We start from the raw sequence: 24,989 nt of genomic DNA, 5'->3' as shown, positions 1-24,989 counted from the left end.
CTTAAAATAAAAAATATCAGAGTGGTATTTCTGTTTGCACTGACTATCATTTTCGTGTAAAGATCAAACATATTGACCAGTGGCAATTTAAAATATAATACCTTGGAACTCTGGCAGGTTGTTTGATATTCATGTACTGTCAATTCATTATCTTTCTTAAAAATATATATTGATTTTTCACAATTCAGCTGGTTTTAATGTTGTACTGTTCAGTTGTTTCATCAGTTGCGATTTATTTTACCTCTCACAATAACCTAACAGTGCAGAAAATGAAATCATAGGCCATGGGTAGTCCTAAATAAAGACTTTTTCCACTGATTATTGCTTACATACTTGTTCCTGTTTGAAGATGTTTTATAATAGTGTCCCTAAGAGACCTAATAATAGCGATAGGTTTGCTTCTGAATGCATCTTTTGGTCTGTATCTAAGGAATGGCACCCCCTAATGGAATAAGAAAATACAAGTTGCAACCTTCAGTTGTTAAACCAATTGATAGATATGCAACTTATACTAAAATGATTTAAATTACTCAATAGCTACTTAAGACATTAACAAATAAAAATTCTATAAGTAAAGTGTTCAGAGGTCATGTAAATAGATAGGCAGAGAAACAGTCATCTATATACAAGTTTTCCTTGTGAAACTTAAGTCAGTTTGCAATAAATATCCAAAACATGTTCTGCCCACATGTGAAAATCCTCCCTCCCCTAATCATTGCATCAAATCAAATCCAGTGAAAAGAGCGAATATTATCCACCAAATGCCTGCTGAAATAAGATAGTGTCTTCTGCCTTCCAAAACACTAATGGGTTGTGGACTTCATTCACCACATTCCAGAACACAATGCCTAGTAGTTTTCACTTGGGTAAAACTGTAATAGCATAAATTTTAGTGATCATTGAAGATTGTGGAGTTCCCTGAAGCAGCAACCCTCATTTGATCTCAGATCATGAATCCCAAGATGAAAAAGGTGGTTACTAAAGCATAGCTAGACATTTTGTAAAGAAACAGTTGCTAACCAACATCTTGAATTTTATTTAGGAATAAAATAAAATGTACTAGATGATTTTATAAATGGGTATACTAAAAAGCTTTTAGAGTAAATACACAAAAAAGCCTGATTTCTGTTTTATATTTCCTTTCTTGGTTGAAGCCTGCTCAGACTCAAAACATAGAAAAAAATGTGAAGGTGCATAAAGAGGAAGAAGAAAGTGCCAAATTAAAATTATCTGAGGGTAAAAAGGTATGTTGACATTGCTTGTTTTTATATGTACTAAGAAATCAAAATGAGTATCTTAATCATTTAGAAAAATATACTAATGCTGTGGTTCTCAACCTTTTCTTCACCGCGGATCCCTTTTAAATACCTTGGGTGGCCACAGAACATGGCCACGGATCACCAAGACTTAACTCAAGATTTAAGTCATAACATTTCTTTCTTTTTTAAAAAGATTTTATTAGATTTTATAGGGTTAATAACATTTTATAAGGCAATGTGGTAATTGGGTTAAACAATAGATCAGTAATACAATCATTAGTGAGTATTTCTTCTCAGTTTCCCTTGACATTTGCTATTTCATATTTATGCTAATAAATTTCTAATTATATCAAAATTCAGTAAAAATTTCATTATCACATTTATAAATACATTTTTTCTTTTTGCTTATACATATCTTAATAGATCTCGATAGACAATCAATGTCCTATTATAAAATTTTACCAATTTTAATTTTTAATTACAGTATTTGAATTTAACCTTTAATATCCATAGAATTTAACTTTCAGGTAATCCAAATTTCCTTTATCTTATTTCATAAAAATTGAAATATCTAAAATACACCTATTAAAACTTAAATATGTTCTTATTCTATTCCATAAACATTTTCTACTTCCCATCCTAATAGATCACCACCTTAATAATAGAGTATCTTTTATTTGTTCAGATCCATCATCTATATACACTGGGCTAATCAGTAATTCAAACCTATTTTCTTATAGTTAATTTAAATTTCCCGTGTTAATCTAAACCTTCAATAGTCAACCAATGTTTTTTACTATTTTCTGACTATTTTAAATCTAGTACTCAAATTTCCTTTGATTTCAAAATCTCCCTTTAGTCCACTAACTGACAGTTTAGGATCCTCTTTAATAAATCGGGGGGGGGGGGAGTTTTTTCAACCTAATTCTACCTTTCTTCTTTTTTCAGCCAGGTTTCCATATCAATGCTTTTAAATCATCACATAGTTCTCTCTTCCTTCTTGTGTATATTAAAATCATAACATTTCTTCAAGCCTTCGCAGCCCCCCTGTGATAACATCACGCCCCCCCCAGGGGTCTGCAGACACTGGTTGAGAATCACTGTTCTAATGCATTGGTACAGATTTAGCTTGAGTAATTATGGGATGGGAGATTAAAGTTAGATATTTTTTATGTCAGCCTGATGAAACAAAAATGCACAAATTTTGTCACTGAATAAATAAAATATTATCTACTATCTAGTTCAGTTGTGGGTAATATTGGAACAACCACTTTTTGATTATGTGATAATGATGTTACTAAAATTTAGGAGTGAATGATGCAAAACTAGTACAGTTTCATGCCATTTGAGGAGAAAGAATTGAAAGAAGAAAATGAGAACAGCTTTCCTCAAATTTCACATCTTTATCAAAGTTATGAAAAATACATTGCACAAATTTTGCTGCTAAATTTCGGGATATGGTCTCAGGATTCTGGGCAGTATAAATGAGGTACTCAGGTACTCTTTGAGATACACAGCCCACAGATTGCCATGTGCCGCTCTTCTGATTATAATATATCACTTTTTCTAGAATAAAAGAGCCCACATTTTTATTAGAATCCTTTATTCATGCAGCATATTGCAAAATAATTTTGGCTTCCTCTGATAGTCTATCCCTAGTCATCAAAGTACCAGTCAAGCACCACCAGCTAATGTTTTAAGCCATTATTCTTTGTAAGAATATTGACTTTGCGCCTATGCATAGCGCAGCAGTTGAGGGTTTCGGGACTCTGTGCCCTCCAGCTGAGTTTCTTCTTGTTAGGGGACCTTAAATGGGCCAGAAGCCTCCCCAGAGAGGTGGCAATGAAGGAACAAAGTTCCGGGGACCGTGGAGAGACGGCAGTCAACCTGATTGGTCCAGGAGAAACCTTCCAGAAACCAACAGGAGATAGGCTAGTTTAATTTCAGAGTCTAGCCCAAGCTTCAAGCAACTGAAGTCAAAAGCACTATTTTAAGCTGATTGTAAACAGTGTGCTTGAATCTGGGTAAGAACATTGATTTTCTCTATCCTACCTATTAATTTTCCTGAAGGGGAGGGGGGAAAAACCTCCCAAGAAGCAAAAAACCTCCAAAGTGAAGGGGGGGGGTGCCCTACCCTTTTGGTAAGGGAAGCGGCGAATTGAACCTTTTATGGAGGACTAGAATTTGAAAAATGAACCAATGCTGACACCTATTGGTGGATGAGGATTATGAGAACTATAGTTGGCTTGTAAGAGTTGGTAAAATCTGGAAAAAAAACCTAATCTCTACTTGTGACCTTCAAAGCTTTAACAACAGAGAACAGCTGTGATAAAATATATTCTGGGCTGTAGATAAAGTGAGACTTACAAACACTAGGGAATAAAAAAAAGAATTTTTCTTTTAACTCTCTGGATTACAAGTATTTATTTCACTCTGACTTCAAAGCTATTACCAAAGGGGAAAAAAATCTGGGTTCCTGGTCATCATGGAAAATCAGAGATTTATAGAAAGAACTCATCAAGAAAAAGTAAATACTTTTCAAGAGGAGACATATGATATGTTGCAACTAATTCAAATAACAATGATTTCAAACCACAAAGAAATCCAAAATAACTTTGAAAATATAAACCAACTCATCTCCAATTCAATTTTATTCCCAAAAATATCCCAGGAAAATACAATAAAGAATGAACAGATAAAACAGATAATTTAATATAAATTTGAGGATAGAGACTTAAAGATGGAATTTTACAAAACGAAGTATGATTTAATCCAAGTGGGGAAAAATTTACAAGAAACACTGGACTTGGAAAAGACAACCTATATTTCAACACTACAAAATAAACTTGAGGATAAGAAAAAAGATTGGTCTGCAGAGATGCCACTAGAACTGGAGAGACAAAAAATGACAAGAGAAGCAGAGAGAAAAAGAAGGAAAAAGATTTCCAATAAAAATGAGTGAGCAAATGCCTCTAATAAAGATACTGCATTTGACTTACCTTTTACATCTACAGTAACATTTATAAGACTATGGAAAGATTCTTTGATCCAGCAGAACGTATTGATTAAGAAAGGCACTGGGCAAAAGAAAAAGGCTAAAGTGAAAATTAAGAAAATAGATGATGGGGACTATCAGAGAGAATATTTAAAGAAGAAACACTTATTTGAAAATGGTTAAAGAAATAGAAAAAAAATGGATTTGAATTCGACTTTTAAGAGGGAGGACCCCCTCAAGTAACGTCGTGCTTTCTTTTTCTTTCTACTTTTATTTTATTGTTGGATATGAGCAAAATAAAAGAGTTGGAATGGCCTATATAAAGGAAATGTTTTAGATATCTAAAGGTGAGACTTTAAGAAAATTATAAATGGATTAAAAATGTTTTGATTAAGAGTTAAAAGATTAGAGGATTAGGTTTATTAAAGGGAATATTTTAAGATTACATTTTCAATTAGGGTAAAAAAAGAATGAAAAATTCTTGGAAATATGTGTTAGCCTATAGGAAATAATAATAATAATAATAATAATAATAATAATAATAATAATAATAATAATAATAATAATAATAAAGCTGGGAGGGACCTTGGAGGTCATCTAGTCCAAGCCCCTGCTCAGGCAGGAAACCTTATACCATTTCAGGCAAATGGCTGTCCAGTCTCTTCTTAAAAACCTCCAGTGTTGGAGCATTCACCACCTCTGGAGGCAGGTTGTTCCACTGGTTAATTGTTCTAACTGTCAGGAAGTTTCTCCTTAGTTCTAGGTTGCTTCTCTCCTTGACTAGTTTCCATCCATTGCTTCTTGTCCTGCTTTCAGGTGCTTTGGAGAATAGCTTGACTCCCTCTTCTTTGTGGTAGCTCCTGAGATATTGGAACACTGCTATCATGTCACCCCTCACCCTTCTCTTCATTAACCTACACATACCCAACTCCAGCAACCGTTCCCTATATGTTTTAGCCTTCAGCCCCCTAATCATCTTTGTTGCTCTTCTCTGTACCCTTTCTAGAGTCTCGACATTTTTTTTACATCGTGGTGACCAAAACTGGATGCAGTATTCCAGGTGTGGCCTTACCAAAGCATTGTAAAGTGGTATTAGTACTTCACTTGATCTTGATTCTATCCCTCTGTTAATGCAGCCTAGCACTGTGTTGGCTTTTTTGGCAGCTGCAGCACACTGCTGGCTCATATTGAAGTGATTGTCTACTACGACTCCGAGATCCCTGTCACAGTTACTACTATTGAGCAACGTACCACCTATACTATACCTATGCATTTGATTTTTCCTGCCTAAATGTAGAACCTTACTTTTTTCACCATTGAATTTCATTTTGTTAGATAGTGCCCAGTGTTCGAGTCTGTCCAGATCCTTCTGTATCTTAAGCCTATCTTCTGGAGTATTGGGTATTCCTGCCAGCTTGGTGTCATCTGCAAATTTGATGAGTTCCCCATCTATCCCCTCATCCAAATCGTTAATGAAGATATTGAAGAGCACTGGGCCCAGAACAGAGCCCTGGGGCACCCCACTACACACTTCCTTCCATGTAGATGCAGTTCCATTGAGGACCACACGCTGAGTACCGCCTGTCAGCCAGCTACGAATCCATCTGGCGGTGATGCTATCTAACCCACATTTTTCTATCTTATCAAGTAGTAGGTTGTGATCTACTTTATCAAATGCCTTACTGAACTCCAAGTAAATTATATCTACAGCATTCCTCTGGTCCACTAGTTTTGTCACTTGGTCAAAGAATGTAATAAGATTTGTCTGGCATGTTCTGTTTTTGACAAACCCATGTTGACTTTTAGTGATGACTTTGTTTGCATCAAGGTGTTCGCTGATTTGTTGTTTGATTATCTTTTCCAGAATCTTCCCAGGTATTGAGGTCAGGCTGATAGGTCTGTAGTTACCTGGATCTATTTTTTTTTCTTTTTTGAAGATGGGAACTACATCAGCTCTCTTCCAGTCCTCTGGTAGTTCCCCAGTGCTCCAGGATCTTTGAAAAATATAGTTCAGTGGTTCTGAGATCACGTCTGCCAGTTCCTTGAGAACCTTGGGGTGTAATCCATCTGGTCCTGGTGATTTGAACTCGTCTAGGCTGGACAGGTGCTCACTTACCATTTTCTTGCCTATCTTAACTTGTGTTTCTATTCTGTTTTTTATGGCACTGGTTTGGGTAGGTTGGACTGTTTTTTCCCTTTATGTAAAGACAGATGCAAAAAACGAATTAAATAGTTCTGCTTTCTCCCTATTGCTTGTCACCTTCTTGCCACTTTCACCCACTAATGGACCAATCATTTCCTTAACTTTTTTCTTGTTTTTTATATGTTGAAAGAAGCATTTTTTGTTATTTTTGACTTTGGTCGCAAGCCTTAATTCATTTTGAGCCTTAGCTTTCCTCACTTCATCTTTGCAGGCACGGGCTATTTGCTGATATTCTGACTTAGTTATGTGCCCCTCTTTCCAATTCTTACACTTGTCCTTTTTATCTTTCAATTTATCAGAGAGTTCTTTATGCAGCCATGCTGGTTTCTTTTGAGAGCTGTTATTTTTCTTCTTTGTTGGTATTGTACTAGACTGGGCCTTTATTATCTCACTTTTCAAAATTTCCCAAGCTTCTTGAGTTGTTTTCCCCTTTAGGATTCTCATTCATGGAATTCTTCCCATGGTCTCTCTAAGTTTATTGAAATTAGCTCTTTTAAAGTCCAAGACTCTAGTTTGGCTGTGTTCTATTGCTTGTGCCTCCAGAATGTTGAATTCCAATATTGCATGATCACTTCCCCCCAAGGTTCCTGTGGCTTCGACACCTTCTATCATTTCATCTCTGTTTGTGAGAATTAAATCCAATATGGCTAATCCCCTAGTTCCCTTCTCTACTTTTTGGGAGAGAAAGTTGTCTGCTAGGTTTGACAGGAATCTGTTTGATCTTCCACTTGGTGCAGAGTTTGTCTCCCAGTTGATATCAGGGTAATTAAAGTCCCCCATTACTATTGTGATGTGCTTCTTACATACCTTAGTTAGCTGACTAGCAAAAAGTTCATCTATTTCCTCTGCTTGGTTGGGCGGCCTATAGTATACACCTATGGTAATGTCATTTTTTTCCCCCTTTTATATTGACCCAAATGCATTCACGTTTACAGTTTTCGTCATTGTTGTGCTCTATTTCTGTAGAGATAAAGTTATTTCTTATATAGAGAGCAACTCCACCTCCTCTTTTGTTTAGTCTGTTTCTTTTAAATAGTTTAAATCCCTCTAGCTGTGTGTTCCATTTGTAGGTTTCGTCCCACCATGTTTCCGTAATGGCAACAATATCATATCTGCCCTCATTTACCTGAATTTCTAGTTCACCCTGCTTACTGTTCATACTCTGTGCATTGGTGTATAGACATTTGACTCCTTTATGACTGACCCTGTGTTTACTTGCTGCATGACTTGTGTGGTGCCTGGCTTCCCCTATTTTCTTAGATTGCCGGGGACAGTGATGTTCTGTATCAATTAACTCACTATCCCCATTATTTAGTTTAAATGTTCCTCCAAAAAAGCTGTGATTTTATTGCCAAGTAACTCAGTCCCTTTCTTGGATGGATGCAGACCATCTCTTTTATACATTTTTTAATTGGACCAGCTACAGACATCATGACTAATATAGGGATTTTAAGTAGTATATTATCTTTTCATTTTATTCTTTTTCTTATTCTCATTCTTCTTCTTTCTCTTTTTAGTTTTAATTATTCCTTAAGAAAGGTAAAAGTATTGGGTTGGTTTACATGAGAAAAATAGATTTAAATATTTAAATGTAATTAACTCTGAGAAAATCTTATCCAGTAAACATGTTTAGAACACTATGGGAAAAACAAATGTAAACAAGAACTATAAACCGGATATATGATGAGAGAACCAGAATGACTAGATAGAAAAGGAATACTACCGTATTTTCCGACGTATAAGATGACTTTTTAACCCATGAAAATCTTCACAAAAGTTGGGGGGTCGTCTTATACGTCCAGTCGTCTTATACGCCGGAAAATAATACATAAATCAATCGAGCGTCCCTGTTCGTGCAAAGCAACTTCAAGCCTCCTTAGTCCAGTACCCCCTCCAACATGACTCTCCCTTCCCACCCCCAACAGCCTCTAAGCCCCTTCCCCTCCCCCTTGCAAATGCCAGACCCCGGGAGTGGCAGGAAGCCCCTCACCCAAGCGGCATCTGAGCATAAGCAGAGCGCGCCCTGCTACCCGCTATCTCTCCCTGCAGGAGGACCCTGGGTAGAGGGGGCGGCATGTCAGGCCCGACATTCAGCGGGGCCTCGAGACCACTCACCGGCGATCTGGCAGACGCCCGCATCCGGCCTCACAACCAGCCACAGAAGCCCACGCCCGGCTTTCCTTCCCCCCACCCGCACCCGGCTACTGGTTCCTGGGCCCCGACCCCAGTCGCGGGCCAGCTCGCAAGCGACCAGGCCGACGGACTCCCGGCCGCCAGACACTGCGCTTTGGGAGATGCTCCCCGGCAGGTCGAGGAGGGAGCGCCCACCTGCCGCCAGCCCGTTCCAGGAACGTCCGGGGACTTCCGGCGGGCCTGGCACCCCTCTCTCCCACAGACCACACAGCGGCCCTCGCCAGCCGGCCTCGGCATGGCCTTCCCAAGCCCAGCTCTCCAGCGCATCTTCCGAGCCCACCTGGCTGACTGCCTCCTGGGCGGGGCTTGGCTCCAGACGCGCGGCTGCTCCGTCTGCAAATGTGCTCTCAAATGGGTGGGTGGAAGGAAAAGCCCCTTTGGGCTTCAAAAGGGAGGCTTTGCACCATCTGCATCAGACGGGGCTGAATCGGGCTTGTGTCGGACACTTGGCAACTGACATGTAAGTATTTTCCAGCGTATAAGATGAAAAATCTTGAAAATCTTCTCAAAAGTCGGGGGTTGTCTTATACGCTGAGTCGTCTTATACGCCGGAAAATACGGTATATTGCTGTGATTATTTTTAGAAATTTTAGAAAACTTTTATACTTAATTATCATTTATTAAAATAATAAGAATTGTATTAATTTAAGGTTCATAAAAGAGAACATTATGGGGAAAAGAGGAAATCATGTAAAGTTATCATGTGGATTATAGATTATAAAATTTAATTGTTAGTGAATGTTTGTTAAATATAAAGTTTACCGAATATCAAGGTGATTATGTGGAGCAATTTTAAATGTAAGTGCTATTACTGTTGCTTCAGTGAATAGATTTGACTATATTCTTGCCATCCTCATTTAGACCGGTGTTCTTCTGTTTCAGCCATCAAAACTTACTTCGCCAGTTCTGACTTCATTACCACGACCAAGTTCTATTGTAATAAATGCTGGAGAAGTGAAGCTCAGCCAGGAAACAGATGAAGGGGAAAAACATTCACTGGAAGAGCTAAGGTCTCAGATCTTTGATCTCCTGTTGGTTGTAGAAAACTTGAAAAAAGAGCATGGGTAAGAGCTTTTCATTTTTTTTTCACAACAGCTTTTTAAAGTGATTTAGGCATCATGAAGTTCTTGTGGTATTGTTGTACTATAGTTCCCATCATCACATACCACTGGTCTTGTTGGGTAGGGTTGACAGGAATTCAATAGTTGGAGAATCATGTATTACAATTCCTACTATATAGATAGATAGAAAAAACCTACTATATTTGTCATACAGTATTGATTCAGTGTTTTTATACATTTCCAGGGTTAGTTCCGGAGTACTTTCTAATGTGTTTCTTGATAAAGGGCTATCTGAATCAACTTTACTTTGTTCATAAATGAAAACTATGTATATAAGTACTGCAACAGGAATAGCTGAGACTTTATTTTTGATTGCTAGTTTCATGTTTTAATGGTAATATATGAGTACATGCCAGAATTCGATAAGATACTCAGATAAATATGGTCCTTCTGTTCATAGAAGAAGTTTAAGGTGGTTGACACTTGCTCATACTTCTGCTTTCAATATAGATGATTCATATTCTATTTGGAAGCTGCTTATCCTTTAAATCAAAATCTAGTTAGTATATTGCACAAGCTACGCAAGGATGTTTTTTCACTGCATTTTTTGTGTGTGCAAATTTTAAAGGAAACAACTGGAAAAACTGAAAAAAGACTTGGAAGAAGAAAAGCAGATGCGAAGCAACCTAGAGGTAAAATATTTAAATAGAAGCCCAAGGAAGCTTTATTTTCTATAGTTCCCATTACTTTCAGTAAAGTAATGCAAATTCTTAGCAAGAACATAACAAAACAGTCATAGTCAAGTACTGCATTTTGACTTCTTTAGGCATCTAATTGCAGGGAAAGGATGTATTTTTGCTAATTTTCCTCCTATTCCCTGAGATTTTCTGGGGAGATTTTAGCCATGGGGTGGGAGGTCCTCTGAAGTATTATGAAAAGTAGTTGGTGAGAAAATGTAAACACAAAATCAGAGGAACAGTGAACCGCTGTATTGTCTGAATGGCTCTGTGAAACAATGATTCTTGATCTACAGGTAGTGTAAGGACCTCCCTCTTCCCAAGAAAGGAGAACTCCTGGAACAGCTTCATTCCAAAAGGAACTTTTATTAGGAAAAGTTGACAGCAGGCATAGAAGGCAGGATCTGAAGGCTTCCCACGCAAATCAATAGGTTAAAAGACTAGCTAGCAAATCCTACCCCAATAGTCCATCCAGCCGGTTCAAACATCCCAGTCCCCAGGTGTGAAGCCACTTTGGGAATGGGGTTAAGGTGCCATTCCCACAGCTGTTAGGCTGTTAGGTCTTCGTGCCTCTTCTTCCACATTTAGAGATAAGGCAGATGGCCGGAGACACATTGCATTCTCACCCCAGGCTGACATCAAGGGAAATAGATCAAAGAGTAGGCAGATAGAGGAAAGCGGAGAGGATACATTGTAGCACCCATCACTTCCCCCCTTCCCCCCAGGAGTATGGCAGAACCCGCAGAAGCAGAGAATAAAGACCCCCCCAACAGCCGGGTTCTGACAGGTAGCCCTTCGCTTATCATCCTAATTGAGCTGAGAAATATGGTCATAAGTCATGTCACTCATTAAGCTAGTCATGTGGCCAACCTAATTTTACAACACTTTTGCAGCTGTTGTAAAGAGAACACAACAGTCATCAAGCAAACTCATTGTTCTCAATGGCATATTTTGCTGGAAACCAAAAGTAATCACCAATTTCCAACAAAAGACATAAATTGTGTTCAGATGACCATGGGATGTTGCAAGTCATTGTACATTTCCAAGCACACAAAATGTGATGATATGTATGGGGGGGAGGGGCAGATGTTGGAACTTTGAATGGTCAATAAGTGACCACTTATTGAGCAAAGACTACCTGTACTTTATTTGAATTTTGCCATTCAGCTGTTCTTCTACTGAAGCCTCAAATTCAGACTACTTGGTACATATTTGAATTTCACTTTCATATTTGTGGCAAGATATTTGTGCTCGGCTGAGCTCCGCGAGGAGTTTCAGCAACTCGGCGACCCTGGGAGTCCCACAGAAGTGTTTATGTCCTCTGTTTTGGGGCTTGGGTCGGGTAGATGAAAGGCTGTTGGTGGCTGTTTTTGGCAGCTGCACAATTCTCCGTTTCAGGAATTAGCTCCGTGAGCTCCGGGACCTTCAGAGGGGCCTCGGCAGAGTCCAGTGGAACCTGTGAGAATCTAGAAGGCCCGGAAAAGCCACGCTCTGTGCGGCACCGACCAGCTGATTGTCGGTGCCGTTGGAGCCCAGCGGAGCCCGGGAGAACTTGGTAGTCATCCAGAAAGTTTGGAGGAGCCGCGCTCTGTAAGGTGCCGATCAGCTGATGGTCGGAACCAATGGAGCTGCCGCTTGGAACAGCGTTAGAATGGCGGAATTGGTGGAAGCATTATAGTGGCGTCTGGAGCGGCTGGCAGCGAGGTGAGTTGGAGCGCTGCGGCCGCTCCGACGTGGAGACCATGGCCCAGTGGTGGAGTGCAGACGCTTCGTGCTTTGGACGGTTGGGAGGCACAAACCAGCTTTACGCCGCTAGAAGCCAGCTAGACCAAGTTTGCGGCCCAGCGGAAGTTCTGCGGGTTTCTTGGTTTCCTCCCCTATTTGATTACTTATCGCCTGACCCTCTCCTGACGTGGAGAAGAACATTGCAGCTAGGATTTTTTGCCATTTTACAACTCTACAGGCTTTTATGCCTTGGATCAATAGCTGCTGACTCTTTTGCCTGCCGCCCCCTCCCCAAAGGTTTCAGAAGGACCCGGGCACAAAGCCACTGTGGGAGAGTGGCCTAGACTTGCCATCTGCTACCCCCCCCTAGAGGTGAGAGCTCTAGGTGGTATGCCTTATCCCAGCCGTGCGTTCCAGGCTGCTCCCCGGATCTGACCATCGTGAGAGGACGGGGGTTGACCTGTTCCGGAGGTTCACCCAGGTCAAGTGGCAGTGGAGCTGGGTAGGCAGACTGGATACTCACTTACCTTTTGACTTAAGATCCTCCTGATCGATCAAGGGATTGCCTTTTTGCTGGACCTATTCTGATAATCATGACTTCCTGGGTGTGACCTGCCTCTCTTTCCATTCCTCCTCTTGATGAAGGGCCCAATTGCTGGGACCCTGAGAGATGGCTGGGCAGGGACAGGAGCCTCCGGTACAAATTTAATAAGAGGCCCCTGGTTAATTTTTAGCTAATTTTTTGTGGGGTTAGGGAGGGAGGTGGGATTTCATGGTTGGTTGGAAACTGGGGGGAGTCCACCACCTGTTGTTCAGGCCAGGTCCGGGATTGATCACGCTGGGGCGGAGCTAGGGTTGGTTGCCTCCGGGGCTCCGGAGCGGGTCGTGGGATTACCTATTCCCACGACGTTAGGGAATGGCAGCAGGTGTATGAACAGAGGGCCGTATCAACATCTGGGAGTGCATCTCCGCTATCTTCAAGCGGTGAGGTGCTCCGACCCTCTGGTTTTGTCCCAAGGCCCCGGGAGCGAGGATGAGCAGCCACCTGAGCTCTGGCTGGTGTATTTGAATGCCAGGTCCGTAGTCAATAAGGCTCCTCTCATCTGGGATCTGGTTGGGGGTGAGCATGCGGACCTGGCTTGCATTACGGAGACCTGGTTGGGCCCAGAGGGTGGTGTCCCTCTGGTTGATCTTTGCCCACCAGGTTTCCGGGTGCTACACTGGCCTCGGGCTCAGGGTAGGGGTGGGGGAGTGGCGGTAGTTATGAGGGAGACCCTTTGTCCGCAGGAGGCCACCATTGTCCAAATAGCCGGGTGTGAATCCCTCCTCCTGAGATGTGGCCCTAGGACTCAGTTGGGCTTGCTGCTGGTGTACCTTTCGCCTAGTCGCGCAGCAGCAGCCCTGCCTGAGCTTCTCAATATCCTCTCGGGGCTGGTGATTGAGTTCCCCAAATTTATGGTTTTGGGTGACTTTAATCTACCATCCCTGGGAGGATCATCTGAGTTAGCTCAGGAGTTCATGGCTTCCATGACGGCCATGGACCTGACGCAAGTAATTCAGGGCCCGACTCATCTTTCCAAGATGGCGGACGTGCAGGCGGACGTGTTGGGCTGAGCTCTGCAAGTCCCAGAAATTAGGCGTCCTAGGAGCCCCTCAGGGGTGCTTTATGCCCTCTGTGTTGGGGTGATAGTGATGGGCAATAAGTTAGGCAGCTGGACAATGCTGTCTGCTGCCTGCTAACCTTATCGTTGGCGTTCCTCTGGTCTGCTGGTGTGCTGGGCGTTCGCGGCGTCCTCCTGCTGCTTCGGGCGTCCTTCAGGCCGTTCCTGGCGGTTTTCGGCGCGCGGCGGCGGGGCCGGCGGCGTTTTCAGCGGCAGCGGAGACGGCGTCTTCGGATGGTTCCTGACTGTTGGTGGTGTCGACGGAGGCGTCTGCGGGCCGCTTCGGGCCGTTTTGTTGGTCGTCTCGATCTGCTTTCCGCTGTGACGGCGACAGCACTTTCGGCCCATTTTGATGGCGGCGGCGACGTTGCTCCCGGGCCGTTCTAGGCCACCTTTGTCATCGACCGCTGCTTTTCGGGCCGCTCTTTTCGGGTCGCTTTCGCCGCTGCCGCCTGGGCCTTTTCAGCCCGTTTTCCATCGGTGGCGGTGGCGGCGTTTTCTAGATCATTCTCGGCTCTGGCGGCGTTCCGGTAACAACAACAGTGTCCGCAGCGGCGTTCCGGCAACAGTAGCAGCCTCGGTAGCTCGGCGGTGGCTTTGCTGTCAACCTGTTCTGTCTTCTGTTTGCTCTACTTATTCCAGATGGCCTGGCACCTTCAGTGTTTCTGGTTCCCCCGAAGGTTCCTGGGTTAGCCGGTTAACCCCGGTGGAGCCCAGTGGAGCCCAGCGGACCCTGGTTGTCCCAGAGGAGCCTGATAAACCCATGCTCCTTCCGGCACCTATTGTGATCTGGTCGGTGCCGTTGGATTCTAACGGGGCTTGGGGGAAATTAGTAGGCCTGGAGGAGTTAGACTCTGTAGACCACACTCTGGAAGGTCCCAATGACTGTAGAACTGGGGGCCCATGGAGTTGTGGCCAGGAACAATCTCCTGGAATGGCGGAGCAGCGGAGGACTTGGCTGTTAGCAGAGCAGACTATTATGGCTTACTAATCTATTACACTCTTGCCTTCACGAACTATTGCTTATTGTCTTCTACACATCATCCCCAAAGGACTCAGAGGACTCTGGGTATTAGCCACCGTGAGAGGGTGGCTTGAACTTACACCTGCTGCCCCTAGAGGTGAGAGCTCTATGGGGCATGCTATACCCAGAGTGTGTGTTTCAGACCACCCCCCCGGGAATAGGCTTTGCGACCGTCGTGAGAGGACGGTGGTCAGCCTGCCCTGGGGGTTCACCCAGCTGAGTGGCAGTAGCTGGGTGGAGGGTCGGGACACCCATTTAACCTCTGTTTGGATCCTCCTTATTACCTACGGACTGCCTTTTACCTGGATTTGCTCCTTATGCCTTGTTTCAAGTATTCGTTCACGGACTTGTTCGCCCTCAGGGGTGCTCCCCCTTCCTGGGTGCGACCCGCCTTTCTAGCTGTTTATAATCTCGATGAAGGGCCCGCTTACTGGGACCCTGAGAGATGGCTGGGCATGGGCAGGGGCCTCTGACATAAATCCAATAAGAGGCCCCTGGTTAGTTTTTTGTCTAAATTTTTTTGGGGGTTAGGGAGGGGGGAGGGTACTTCTTTTGGTTGTTTGGACAAGGGGGGCAGTCCAACAACCTCGGTTCAGGCCAGTTCCGGTGTGGATCGCGGGGGGGAGGAGCGGGGGTCGGTTGCCTCCGGGGCTCCAGGGCTGGTCGTGGGATTACCCATTCCCACGACGTTAGGGAATGGCAGCAGTTGTAGGAACAGAGGGCCGTATCGATCTCAGGGAAGGCCTCTCCGCTGCTTGCAAGCGGTGAGGCACTCCGACCCTCTGGTTCCGCCCCGAGGTCCCGGGAGCGAGGATGTGCAGCCCCCTGAGCTCCGGCTGGTGTACTTGAATGCCAGGTCTGTTGCTAATAAAGCTCCTCTCGTCCGCGACTTGGTCGAGGGTGAGCAGGCGGACCTGGCTTGCATCACGGAGACTTGGTTGGGCCCAGAGGGCGGTATTCCTCTGGTTGATCTTTGCCCACCAGGTTTCCGGGTGCTACACTGGCCTCGGGCTCAGGGTAGGGGTGGGGGAGTGGCTGTTGTTATGAGGGAGACCTTGTGTCCGCGGGAGGCCACTGTTCCCCAGATAGTTGGCTGTGAGTCTCTCTTCCTGAGATGCGGCCCTGGTGCGCAGTTGGGCTTGCTGCTGGTGTACCTTTCGCCTAGTCACGCAGCAGCAGCCCTGCCTGAGCTTCTCGATGTCCTCTCTGGGTTGGTGATTGAATTCCCGAAACTTATAGTTTTGGGGGACTTCAATCTACCATCTCTGGGAGGATCATCTGAGTTAGCTCGGGAGTTCATGGCTTCCATGACGGCCATGGACCTGACGCAAGTAATTTCGGGACCGACTCATGTGGGAGGCCACACCCTTGACCTGATTTTCTTATCTGGACGGTGGTTAGATGATCTTGGTGGGGGCTCCCCAATTGTTATGCCCCTGTCATGGACCGATCATCATCTCCTGCGGCTGGTCTTCCGTTTTGCCACTCGCCGCCGTGGGTGTGAGGAACCAATTAGATGGTACCGCCCCAGACGCTTAATGGATCCTGAGAGGTTCCAGGCAGCGCTGGGGTCCCCATCTGCCTCCTTCGCTCACAGCTCGGCAGATGCCTTAGTGGAAGCCTGGGAAAGGGCAGCCACTGAGGCTCTTGACCGAGTTGTACCCTTGCGGCCCCTGACCCGGTGCAGATCCTAGTGGGCTCCATGGTTCTCCGTGGAGCTTCAGGAGATGAAGCGTCGGAGACAGGGCCTAGAAAGCTGTTGGAGATCCAGCCGGTCTGAATCCGACCGATCGCGACTAAGGTCCTTTACAAGGTCTTATCTCGCGGTGATGAGGATGGCAAGGTCCAACTACTTTGCTACCCTCATCGCGTCCGCAGATAACCGCCCGGCCGCCCTGTTTAGGGTGGCCCGCTCCCTCCTTAATCAGGAGGTGAGGGAGGAGCCCTTGCAGGGTCATGCCGAGGAGTTTAGCCAACATCTGTCGGACAAAATCGCTCGGATTTAGACCGGTTTGGACTCCGACTGGGCAAAGTCTGATGATCAGGACATGGGCGGTCTTGTCGATGTTATCTGGGAGGAGTTCGATCCTGTGACTCTGGAGGATGTGGACAGGATCATGGGGAAGCTGAGCTCCACCAAGTGTTTATTGGACCCATGCCCCTCCTGGCTGGTTTATGCGGCTCGGGAGGGGACACAAGGCTGGCTCCAGGCGGTGATAACTGCTTCCTTGAGTGAGGGTAGTTTCCCCGCCACCTTGAAGGAGGCAGTGGTGAGACCTCTCCTCAAGAAGCCTGCCTTGGACCCAGCTGTATTAAACAATTTCCGTCCGGTCTCCAATCTTCACTTTCTTGCGAAGGTTGTTGAGAGCGTGGTGGCGCATCAGCTCCCTTTGTTCCTGGAGGAAGCTGACTATCTGGACCTGTATCAATCGGGTTTCAGGCCTGGGCACTGCACGGAGACGGCATTGGTCGCTCTGGTGAATGATCTCTGGAGGGCTCGGGACAGGGGTTGTTCCTCTGTCCTAGTCCTATTAGACCTGTCAGCGGCTTTTGATACCATCGACCATGGTATCTCAGGGGATTGGGAGTGGGAGGCACGGTCCTTCAGTGGTTCACCTCCTGGGACGCTCGCAGTCGGTGTTGGCAGGGGAACAGAGGTCGACCTTGAGGCCTCTCGGTTGTGGAGTTCCTCAGGGGTCAGTCCTCTCACCTCTCCTGTTCAACATCTATATGAAGCCTCTGGGTGAGATCATTCGTGGTTTTGGAGTTGGGTATCATCAGTATGCTGATGATACCCAGCTTTTCATTTTGACCCCAAACCACCCCAGTGATGCCCTCGACGTGATGTCCCGTTGCCTGGAGGCAGTCTGGGTCTGGATGGGGAGGAACAGGCTTCAGCTCAACCCGGACAAGACTGAGTGGCTGTGTGTGCCGGCATCTTGGGAAACTCAGATCATTCCATCTCTTACTATGGGTGAGTTTTTACCCCCCGTAGATAGCGCTCACAACTTGGGAGTCCTCCTAGATTCACAGCTTTCTTTGGATGATCATATAGTAACTGTGACTAGGGGGGCCTTCGCCCAGGTTTGCCTGGTGCGCCAGTTGCGGCCCTATCTAGACCGGGATGCCTTGCGTACAGTCACTCATGCGCTCGTGGCCTCTCGGTTAGACTACTGCAACGCTCTCTACATGGGGCTGCCCTTGAGGACCACTCGGAGGCTCCAACTTCTCCAACTTGTGCAGAATGCAGCCGCGTGAGTTGTATTGGGGGTCTCCCGATACTCCCATGTAACACCTCTACTCCGCGAGCTGCATTGGCTTCCAGTTGCCTTCCGGGTGAGATTCAAGGTGCTGGTAATGACCTATAAAGCCCTACATGGCATGGGTCCGGAGTACCTAAGGGAGCACCTGCGGCCGGCGTCAACTTCCCTCCGCCCGGTGCGCTCCCACAGAAAGGGCCTCGTCAGGGTGCCTCCGGTCAGAGAATGCCGACTGATGGCCCCCAGGGGGAGGGCGTTCTCTGTGGGCACGCCTGACCTTTGGAACCGTTTACCGGTTGAGCTCCGAATGGCTCCCGACCTGCGCTCCTTCCGACGTGACCTAAAAACCTATTTATTTGAACAAGCCGGCCTGGTCTGATGGGTTTGGGGTTTTAATTACTGTTTCTAAGTAATTTATTTATTGTATTTGGGCACTGTGGTTTAATCTGTTTTTAATTTTTGTATTCTGTATTTGGTATTTATTGCCCTGTACACCACCCTGAGTCCTTCGGGAAAAGGGCGGTATACAAATTAAATTAAATAAATACATAAATTGCAGTTTTGGAGAAAATATTTTTAAAGAGAGAATTGTAAAAGACTAGATAGATGTTAATGTTGTTTCCAACTTTACAAATGACATTCAATTTTAATGTATGTATTCTCCATTTTGTAAACTTACTTTTATATATTGATAGAAAATATAATTAGTGTTATGTAGACAGTGATTGATCTTTTCTTGGCTTAGAACGTAAGTTGAATTGAGTCTAATTAGTACTTGGATACAAGATGACATAGAACTACAGTATCGAGGGTACAGCTAAACAGAAACTGAAAAACATTTCTGCATGTCTCCATAGTCACTTGGAGTTAAATCTTGAAGAAATCAAGAGGTTTCAAAGATTCTAGGCAATGCACTCATAGTTCCCATCAAAACCACAGTCTTACAAGTTTGCAAGAGGAAAAATCCTCTCCTGTAAAATCTGGTATTGAAATTGAGGGTAAGCTTAATCTTCTATACAACTGCAATAGTCAAGCCCACAATTGAAAACTAGGAATAGGGAATAAAATAGCTACTTTAGACTTAGGATTTTTTTCTAAGATTGTGTCTTTAATTGATATGTATTCCAGGCTATAGTTTTTCCAAAGAACAAATATTATACTGTACTATAGAAGATTGTGATGTTAACTGAAAATTCTCTGTGATTCAAATTTATTTGGTTATTTTCATGCCTTTCTAAGATAACCAATTCAAATATTGGGCAGACATTGAACTCAAAAAATGGGCATCCCTAGGCAGCATAGAACAAAAGTAAACAATAAAAATTAGGAGGAAAGTGTATTAGTATATTATGTGTGTTCATCACCTTGAGTTATTTCTAAAAATAACAAAGATGGAATAAAATAAGTCAATAAATAAAAACCAACAACAAAAATATATAATGTTAAAGAAAAACACTGTAAAATGGTAACCAGATGAGATAATTAGTAATTCAACTGTACCCAAACACCTGGAGGAAAAAAAAAGTCTTACCAACTTTTTTAAAGGCAAGTAGAGTTAGAGCCCATCATATATTGGAAGGGATTATTTCAGAGCACAAGAAAGATGTACCTTCCTAGGTCCCGTAAGAGTGCAGTGTTTAAGCAAGGGAACCTGGAGTTTGTCCTGCAGACTGATGTTTTGGGGAACACATAGTTCTGCAGATATTCTGGTCCTAACCCAAATATGGTTTGAAAAATCCTAATCAGCACCTTGATTAAGCCTGCTGAGTGTCAGTAGAGCTAACAATGTGGTGGTAACACATGGGCATAATGAGCTCCACCATAACTTTCTGGGCTATACCATTTGGACTAAATTAAGACTTCAGATAGTCTTCAGAGGTATTCTCATTGCAGTTAAGAGATTACTAAGGCATCAGTGACCATAAGCAAAGCCTGCTGATGCAGGAACAGGTGCAACCGCTGCACATTATGCAGTTGAGTATACAAGAACATACACCTGAGTATGATCACTTATTGATACTTTATTCTGTACCAATGTATAATCTCACCCCAGTGGCTTCATATAGATATTAAAAAGGGGAGGGAGAGAGTAGAGCCATGAGGCACTTTGCAAAACACTCATTAGTAGCAAAGCCTTGAATCACTGAATTCAAGCCTTCAGAACCATACAAACTGGGATTCAGTTTCTTGAAATTCCTTGAATGTATTTGTTCTTGGTATTCATTTTTGCTTGTTTTCTGTTGTGTTTTATTTATTTCATCCTTTTATTGTATTTATGCTTTTATTGCATTAACTGGCCAGAGTTGCTTTATGTGAGATGGGCAGCCGTATAAATCTAAATAAATAATTTAAATGGTAGAAGCTGTCGTGTGTTGATGCTGCATGAGACTGTCATGGCAGAGAATGACTTATCCCAGTGACAGATTTCTAGAATATAGTAGAATGAAGAGTAGTCCTAAATTTAAAATATATTTGATGGCTTGTAAATGTGTATGAAATATGAAACTCCCTATTTGACTAATGTTTACTATTATATCATTCACAGATGGAAATAGAAAAGCTCAAGAAAGCTGTCATAACTACATGAAAGACACGTGTTGTTGATCCTTAATGTGCCAGGATTTCAGAATCAGAAATGAAATTGACTTTTTTAAACCTCAAGCCAACGGATGATAGCATTCCATTAAAATTTTTTGAATATAATCTTATTTATATTTTGTGAGCTATGAGAAAAAAAAATGGATAGCTTTTTCATTTGTTTCTTGCCAATATAGGAGAGGCCTTATTTCTTACCATGCAGTGTGGCAGGGTTTGCTTGAGAATACTACTGAATCTGTATAAAAGAGGGGTTCTTAGTATATTTTTATTGAATATACCCTAATTTTAAGAGATCTATAAAAAAGGCAATATAACTTTGAAAATAAACTGTAAAATATATAGTATAAGAGAGAGGAAAATAGTATAGTTTTGTACGGTTACTACTCTTTTCACCATGCTAAAGGGATTATGGTGTTAATCATATGCTGTTTTATTGTTCAGGTCTTTTTGAGTTTGTTCTCACTATGAAGCAGAAGGATTACCAAACCCTAGCACTATGATATTGTAATATTTCCTTACCTGAGAATTCAGAGTACAGTACTGTGATTCTTGCACTATAGAATTTATGGAAACAATCTATAATTAGGACACATGGACACATACAAACACATGGATACTTAAAATAGAAAAATCAAGGCATAAAATTGAGACAATCCTACAGTATGACATTTTTTTCTAATTACAGAATGTGACATGTTAAATATTCTCTTTGAGTGTTAAATTTCTTTTTACAAATTATAATCTAACACTACAATTTTATCAGCTTTAAAATGCTTTGCACTAATAATTGTAACATTTTAAAAATCTATAACCTAAAACATATAACAAAATGTTTAAAGCTGCCAGTTTTTAAATGCAGTCTTAAAATAAGGGTATAGCATCTAGATAGTTGTTAAAGTATTCAGTAAATCAGTAATAAGTTTTTAAATAAATATTTGGCTTATGCTTTGGAATTCAAATTGAATTACTGTATATGTTGAACAATGTTTCTTTGAGTCATCTTGTTTTAAGTTATTTCTACAGCCTAAAATCCAGGTTTTTTTTCTGTAAAGAAAAAGTGAACTTCTTCAGTGCTTTGTTCAAGCCAAAGATAAAAATATAATTCAGCCTTTTTTTTCTTCTAGCATTGCTATCCTAAAATTTTATGATTTTATGTTTTAATTTTATGTTTCATGAATGATTTTAGGCTTGTTTTAAGAGAGTAGAAAGTTTTGATGCCTATGTCCTGTTTTATAAGGCATTAATAATTTGTCTTATTTGGATGTGAGCAAATCATGTTGGTGTTCTTAACATAAAAGAATAAGATTTCTAATTCCAAATATAAATCAGTGGATGAAAATTGGAAATGAAAACATAGGTGCATAAAATCATGCTGACTGTTTGCTTACTATATGGATACAGAGCTAATAACATATATCTAATATATCACTTAATGATCATTCTCTGTTGCCAGCTTTCCTTAATAATCGTAGTAATAAATAATGTTCTCAGATTATTAACTTCTAGCTCAAGATTCATTTTATACTAATTTATAAAGAGATTAATCATTCTTGGCTTACTAGACAAAATATTCATTTGTGTGTTTATTGAGCTCCTCATTTTGCAGAGAATTCTGAGCTGGGAGGGATGTTTTGTCTTGGAACAGATCTTTTGCAAGCAATCCCCTGTAAAGCTCAGTTGGGAGAAAAAGAAAACAAGCCACCTTCTTCAACAAGCATGGTGGACTGACAGACAAAAAAGTTGCCCATCCTCCAAGGTACCTAAAGTACCATTGTATTTTGTTGCTGCTGTCCTGTCTTAAAAAGTAGTCAGAAAAGCTTCCCCCCCTTTTTCTTGGTCATAGGAAAAACAAGTTTTTTTTAATTTCCTTGAATAGCAGCAGTTACACGTTCTAGGTGTCCTTTCAAAACCACAATTTTGCAGAATAGAAGATTAGAAGCCATCTGCCTTTTCTCTCCCAATGCTCATTTAAAGTATTATTTTTTTCAGTACATGGTAGCTTTTTGAAAGCAGCTTCAGCCCTGACTTTCTATCGTCTTTAACCTCCACCCCTCACTTCACATTACAAAATTGGGAAAGCATGGGGAATTTTTAAAACGTGAATTTGGGTTTTACCCCCCCCCCCCAAAAAAAAACCCAACAACAAACAACAAACAAGCACCAGCAATGAGAGAGAGTTCATACTTTCTTGGGAACATTCCAGCATAGAGCAAAGCCATCTTTTCTTTATTCCATACCTCCACAGAAGGAAAATATTTTTTTTTCCTCCTGCAAGGGGATTTTTTTTTAAAGCTGCAAGGATTTTTTTTTCCACCAAAGATCCACCTCTTCCTTCTGATAACAACTTGAAGGAAAAAATACTTGCTTTCCTCTTCCCTTCATATTTTTGCAGAAGCAGAAATAATAAGTAGAAATGGTGCCTTAAAAAGAAAAGCCTTACTTGCACTAGTCAAAACACATTTCTGTTCCTCCCTAGAGCTGTATTGTATTGTTCCACAAGTCGAGGTTTTGGTGCAGTACCGAAACTGGGCAGAGTGGAACGGCACACTCAATAAGAGGAGATAGATGTATGTACTGATCTCTCTTAATTGATCAGGTCCATCCCAAATTAAACAATGACCTTGAGTGTTGAAATTTGAGAGGGTTTTCTTTTTTGCTGATTCCAATTCCTTTACAATCTTCAGTGATTATGCAAACAAGAATTGGTTTTAATTAAAGAAAAGTCATTTATATGCTCCTTATTGAGATCCTGAATGTGAGGCAGAATAGGTTGCTGTAAAACAGTTTTTTTTCTATCTTGAAGCCTATAGCAGATAAATAGGACAATCATGGAACTCAGAAGTGTTGATTATTAAATTGTCTTTTTTCCTGTAGCAATAAAGAAACAAGTGCAATGATGACTGATATAATAACAAATCCTAGAGATTGCCACTATGAAGGTTTTTTTTTAATGATGGCTCTTCTCTCTAATGTCTGTCTTTATGCTCTGTTAATGGGAAATGGGACTGGATGCAAACATTCCAAAGAATAAAATTTATTTCAAGCAGGAATATTTACTGACTTGTTTACAGGTGCTGCAAAATTATGTATACTATTAAAATGCCACAAATAAAATTATATGCTGTTAATATGAAACATATTTTTGTTCAGAAGCATTCAAACATGATTTATGTGATTCATTTGTATTTGTGTATAGAGAAAAGGACTTTTGTGTGATTACAAAAAATAATTCAACTTACATGTGAGAGGTGAGAAAAAAAATTCTTGTCACCACTGATTTTCAGTATTTACTTTTTAAGATGCCAGTACAATATAGTACAATCATTTTTATTGGGTGGAATAAGGTAACGTTATTTAATGATGCCATGTTCTTGAATTAAAAACCATCTTTGGGGAGATGAATGGAAATATTAGGGAAATCAGGAAATCTGATTCATATATAATTGATGAGACAAAAGGTAAATACTTGGATGTTCTTGTTCATTGTGAAACAAAATAGGAATTAGACAACTTGATAGATGGAATTATTTCCTTCCAAAACACTAAATGATCCAGTTAATGAAAGCACTTCCTCTCCAGAACCAAGTGGAACAGGAGTGAGCAGCCTGTACCCAAAACAGTGCTTGGGCCTTTTTTTCTTTCTTCAATGGAATATGTAAAGTTTTAAGAAAAAACTTTGTTAATTATAGTAAACAAGTCCTCAATATTAAAGTATACTAACAAAACAATAGAAGGGTGATACTGAAAGTATATTAACTGATACTACTTTAAATCAGTTTAGCCTGATCAACATACAGTGAGGTACTAAGCAAACTAATTCTCTTAGCCTTGAGAGTTTGGCTAAGTCTCTCTGATCAAACTTAAAATCCAATTAAGAATAATTAAAAGTTATGACAAAAATGTTTCAGAATTGCTAATAATTCACAATGCCTTTCTTGTTGCCCTTATTTTCACTTAAAAGATAACATCAATCTGAAGGAGCCATCAAAATTCGCAATTACATTCATTTTCAGTTCTGTTAACTCTACACCAAATAAATATCCTGGTTACTCTGATCAGTTTTATTTAAAACATATTCAAACAATTCTGTATCCTTAAGTGTGGCTAAATTTCACCATGTAAGATGCCAGCGTTCTACCTAATGAACTAATCAGCGTTAACCACACATGTAATATATTTTGTGGGCTGGTCATTGACCACAATTGAAAAAGCAAATTTGTGGTTAGTATATCCCCAATCCCAAATTAGGCAAATACAATTTCTTGGTTTCCCT

The 24,989-nt window shown here is 41.8% G+C and overlaps 1 protein-coding gene across 2 annotated transcripts in view; it reads left to right on the top strand.

Moving 5' to 3' along the window:
* Window positions 1-24,408, top strand: part of CD2AP (CD2 associated protein) — an 88,473-nt gene extending 64,065 nt beyond the window's left edge. The window contains exons 15-18 of one of the 2 annotated variants that reach the window (XM_083357336.1): window positions 1,155-1,244; window positions 9,533-9,714; window positions 10,340-10,403; window positions 20,664-24,408. In XM_083357336.1, the coding sequence (XP_083213462.1) occupies window positions 1,155-1,244; window positions 9,533-9,714; window positions 10,340-10,403; window positions 20,664-20,705 (378 nt within the window). In that variant the 3' untranslated portion in view covers window positions 20,706-24,408. Of the gene's footprint in view, window positions 1-1,154; window positions 1,245-6,118; window positions 6,336-9,532; window positions 9,715-10,339; window positions 10,404-20,663 lie in introns of those variants that run through there. The other variant, XM_083357337.1, reaches the window with a different exon arrangement.
* The last annotated feature ends 581 nt before the right edge of the window (window positions 24,409-24,989 follow it).

This window comes from Vipera ursinii, assembly GCF_947247035.1.
Source record: "Vipera ursinii genome assembly, chromosome: 1".
Classification (NCBI taxonomy): Eukaryota; Metazoa; Chordata; class Lepidosauria; order Squamata; family Viperidae; genus Vipera; species Vipera ursinii.
This window is presented reverse-complemented; position numbering and strand designations above follow the sequence as displayed.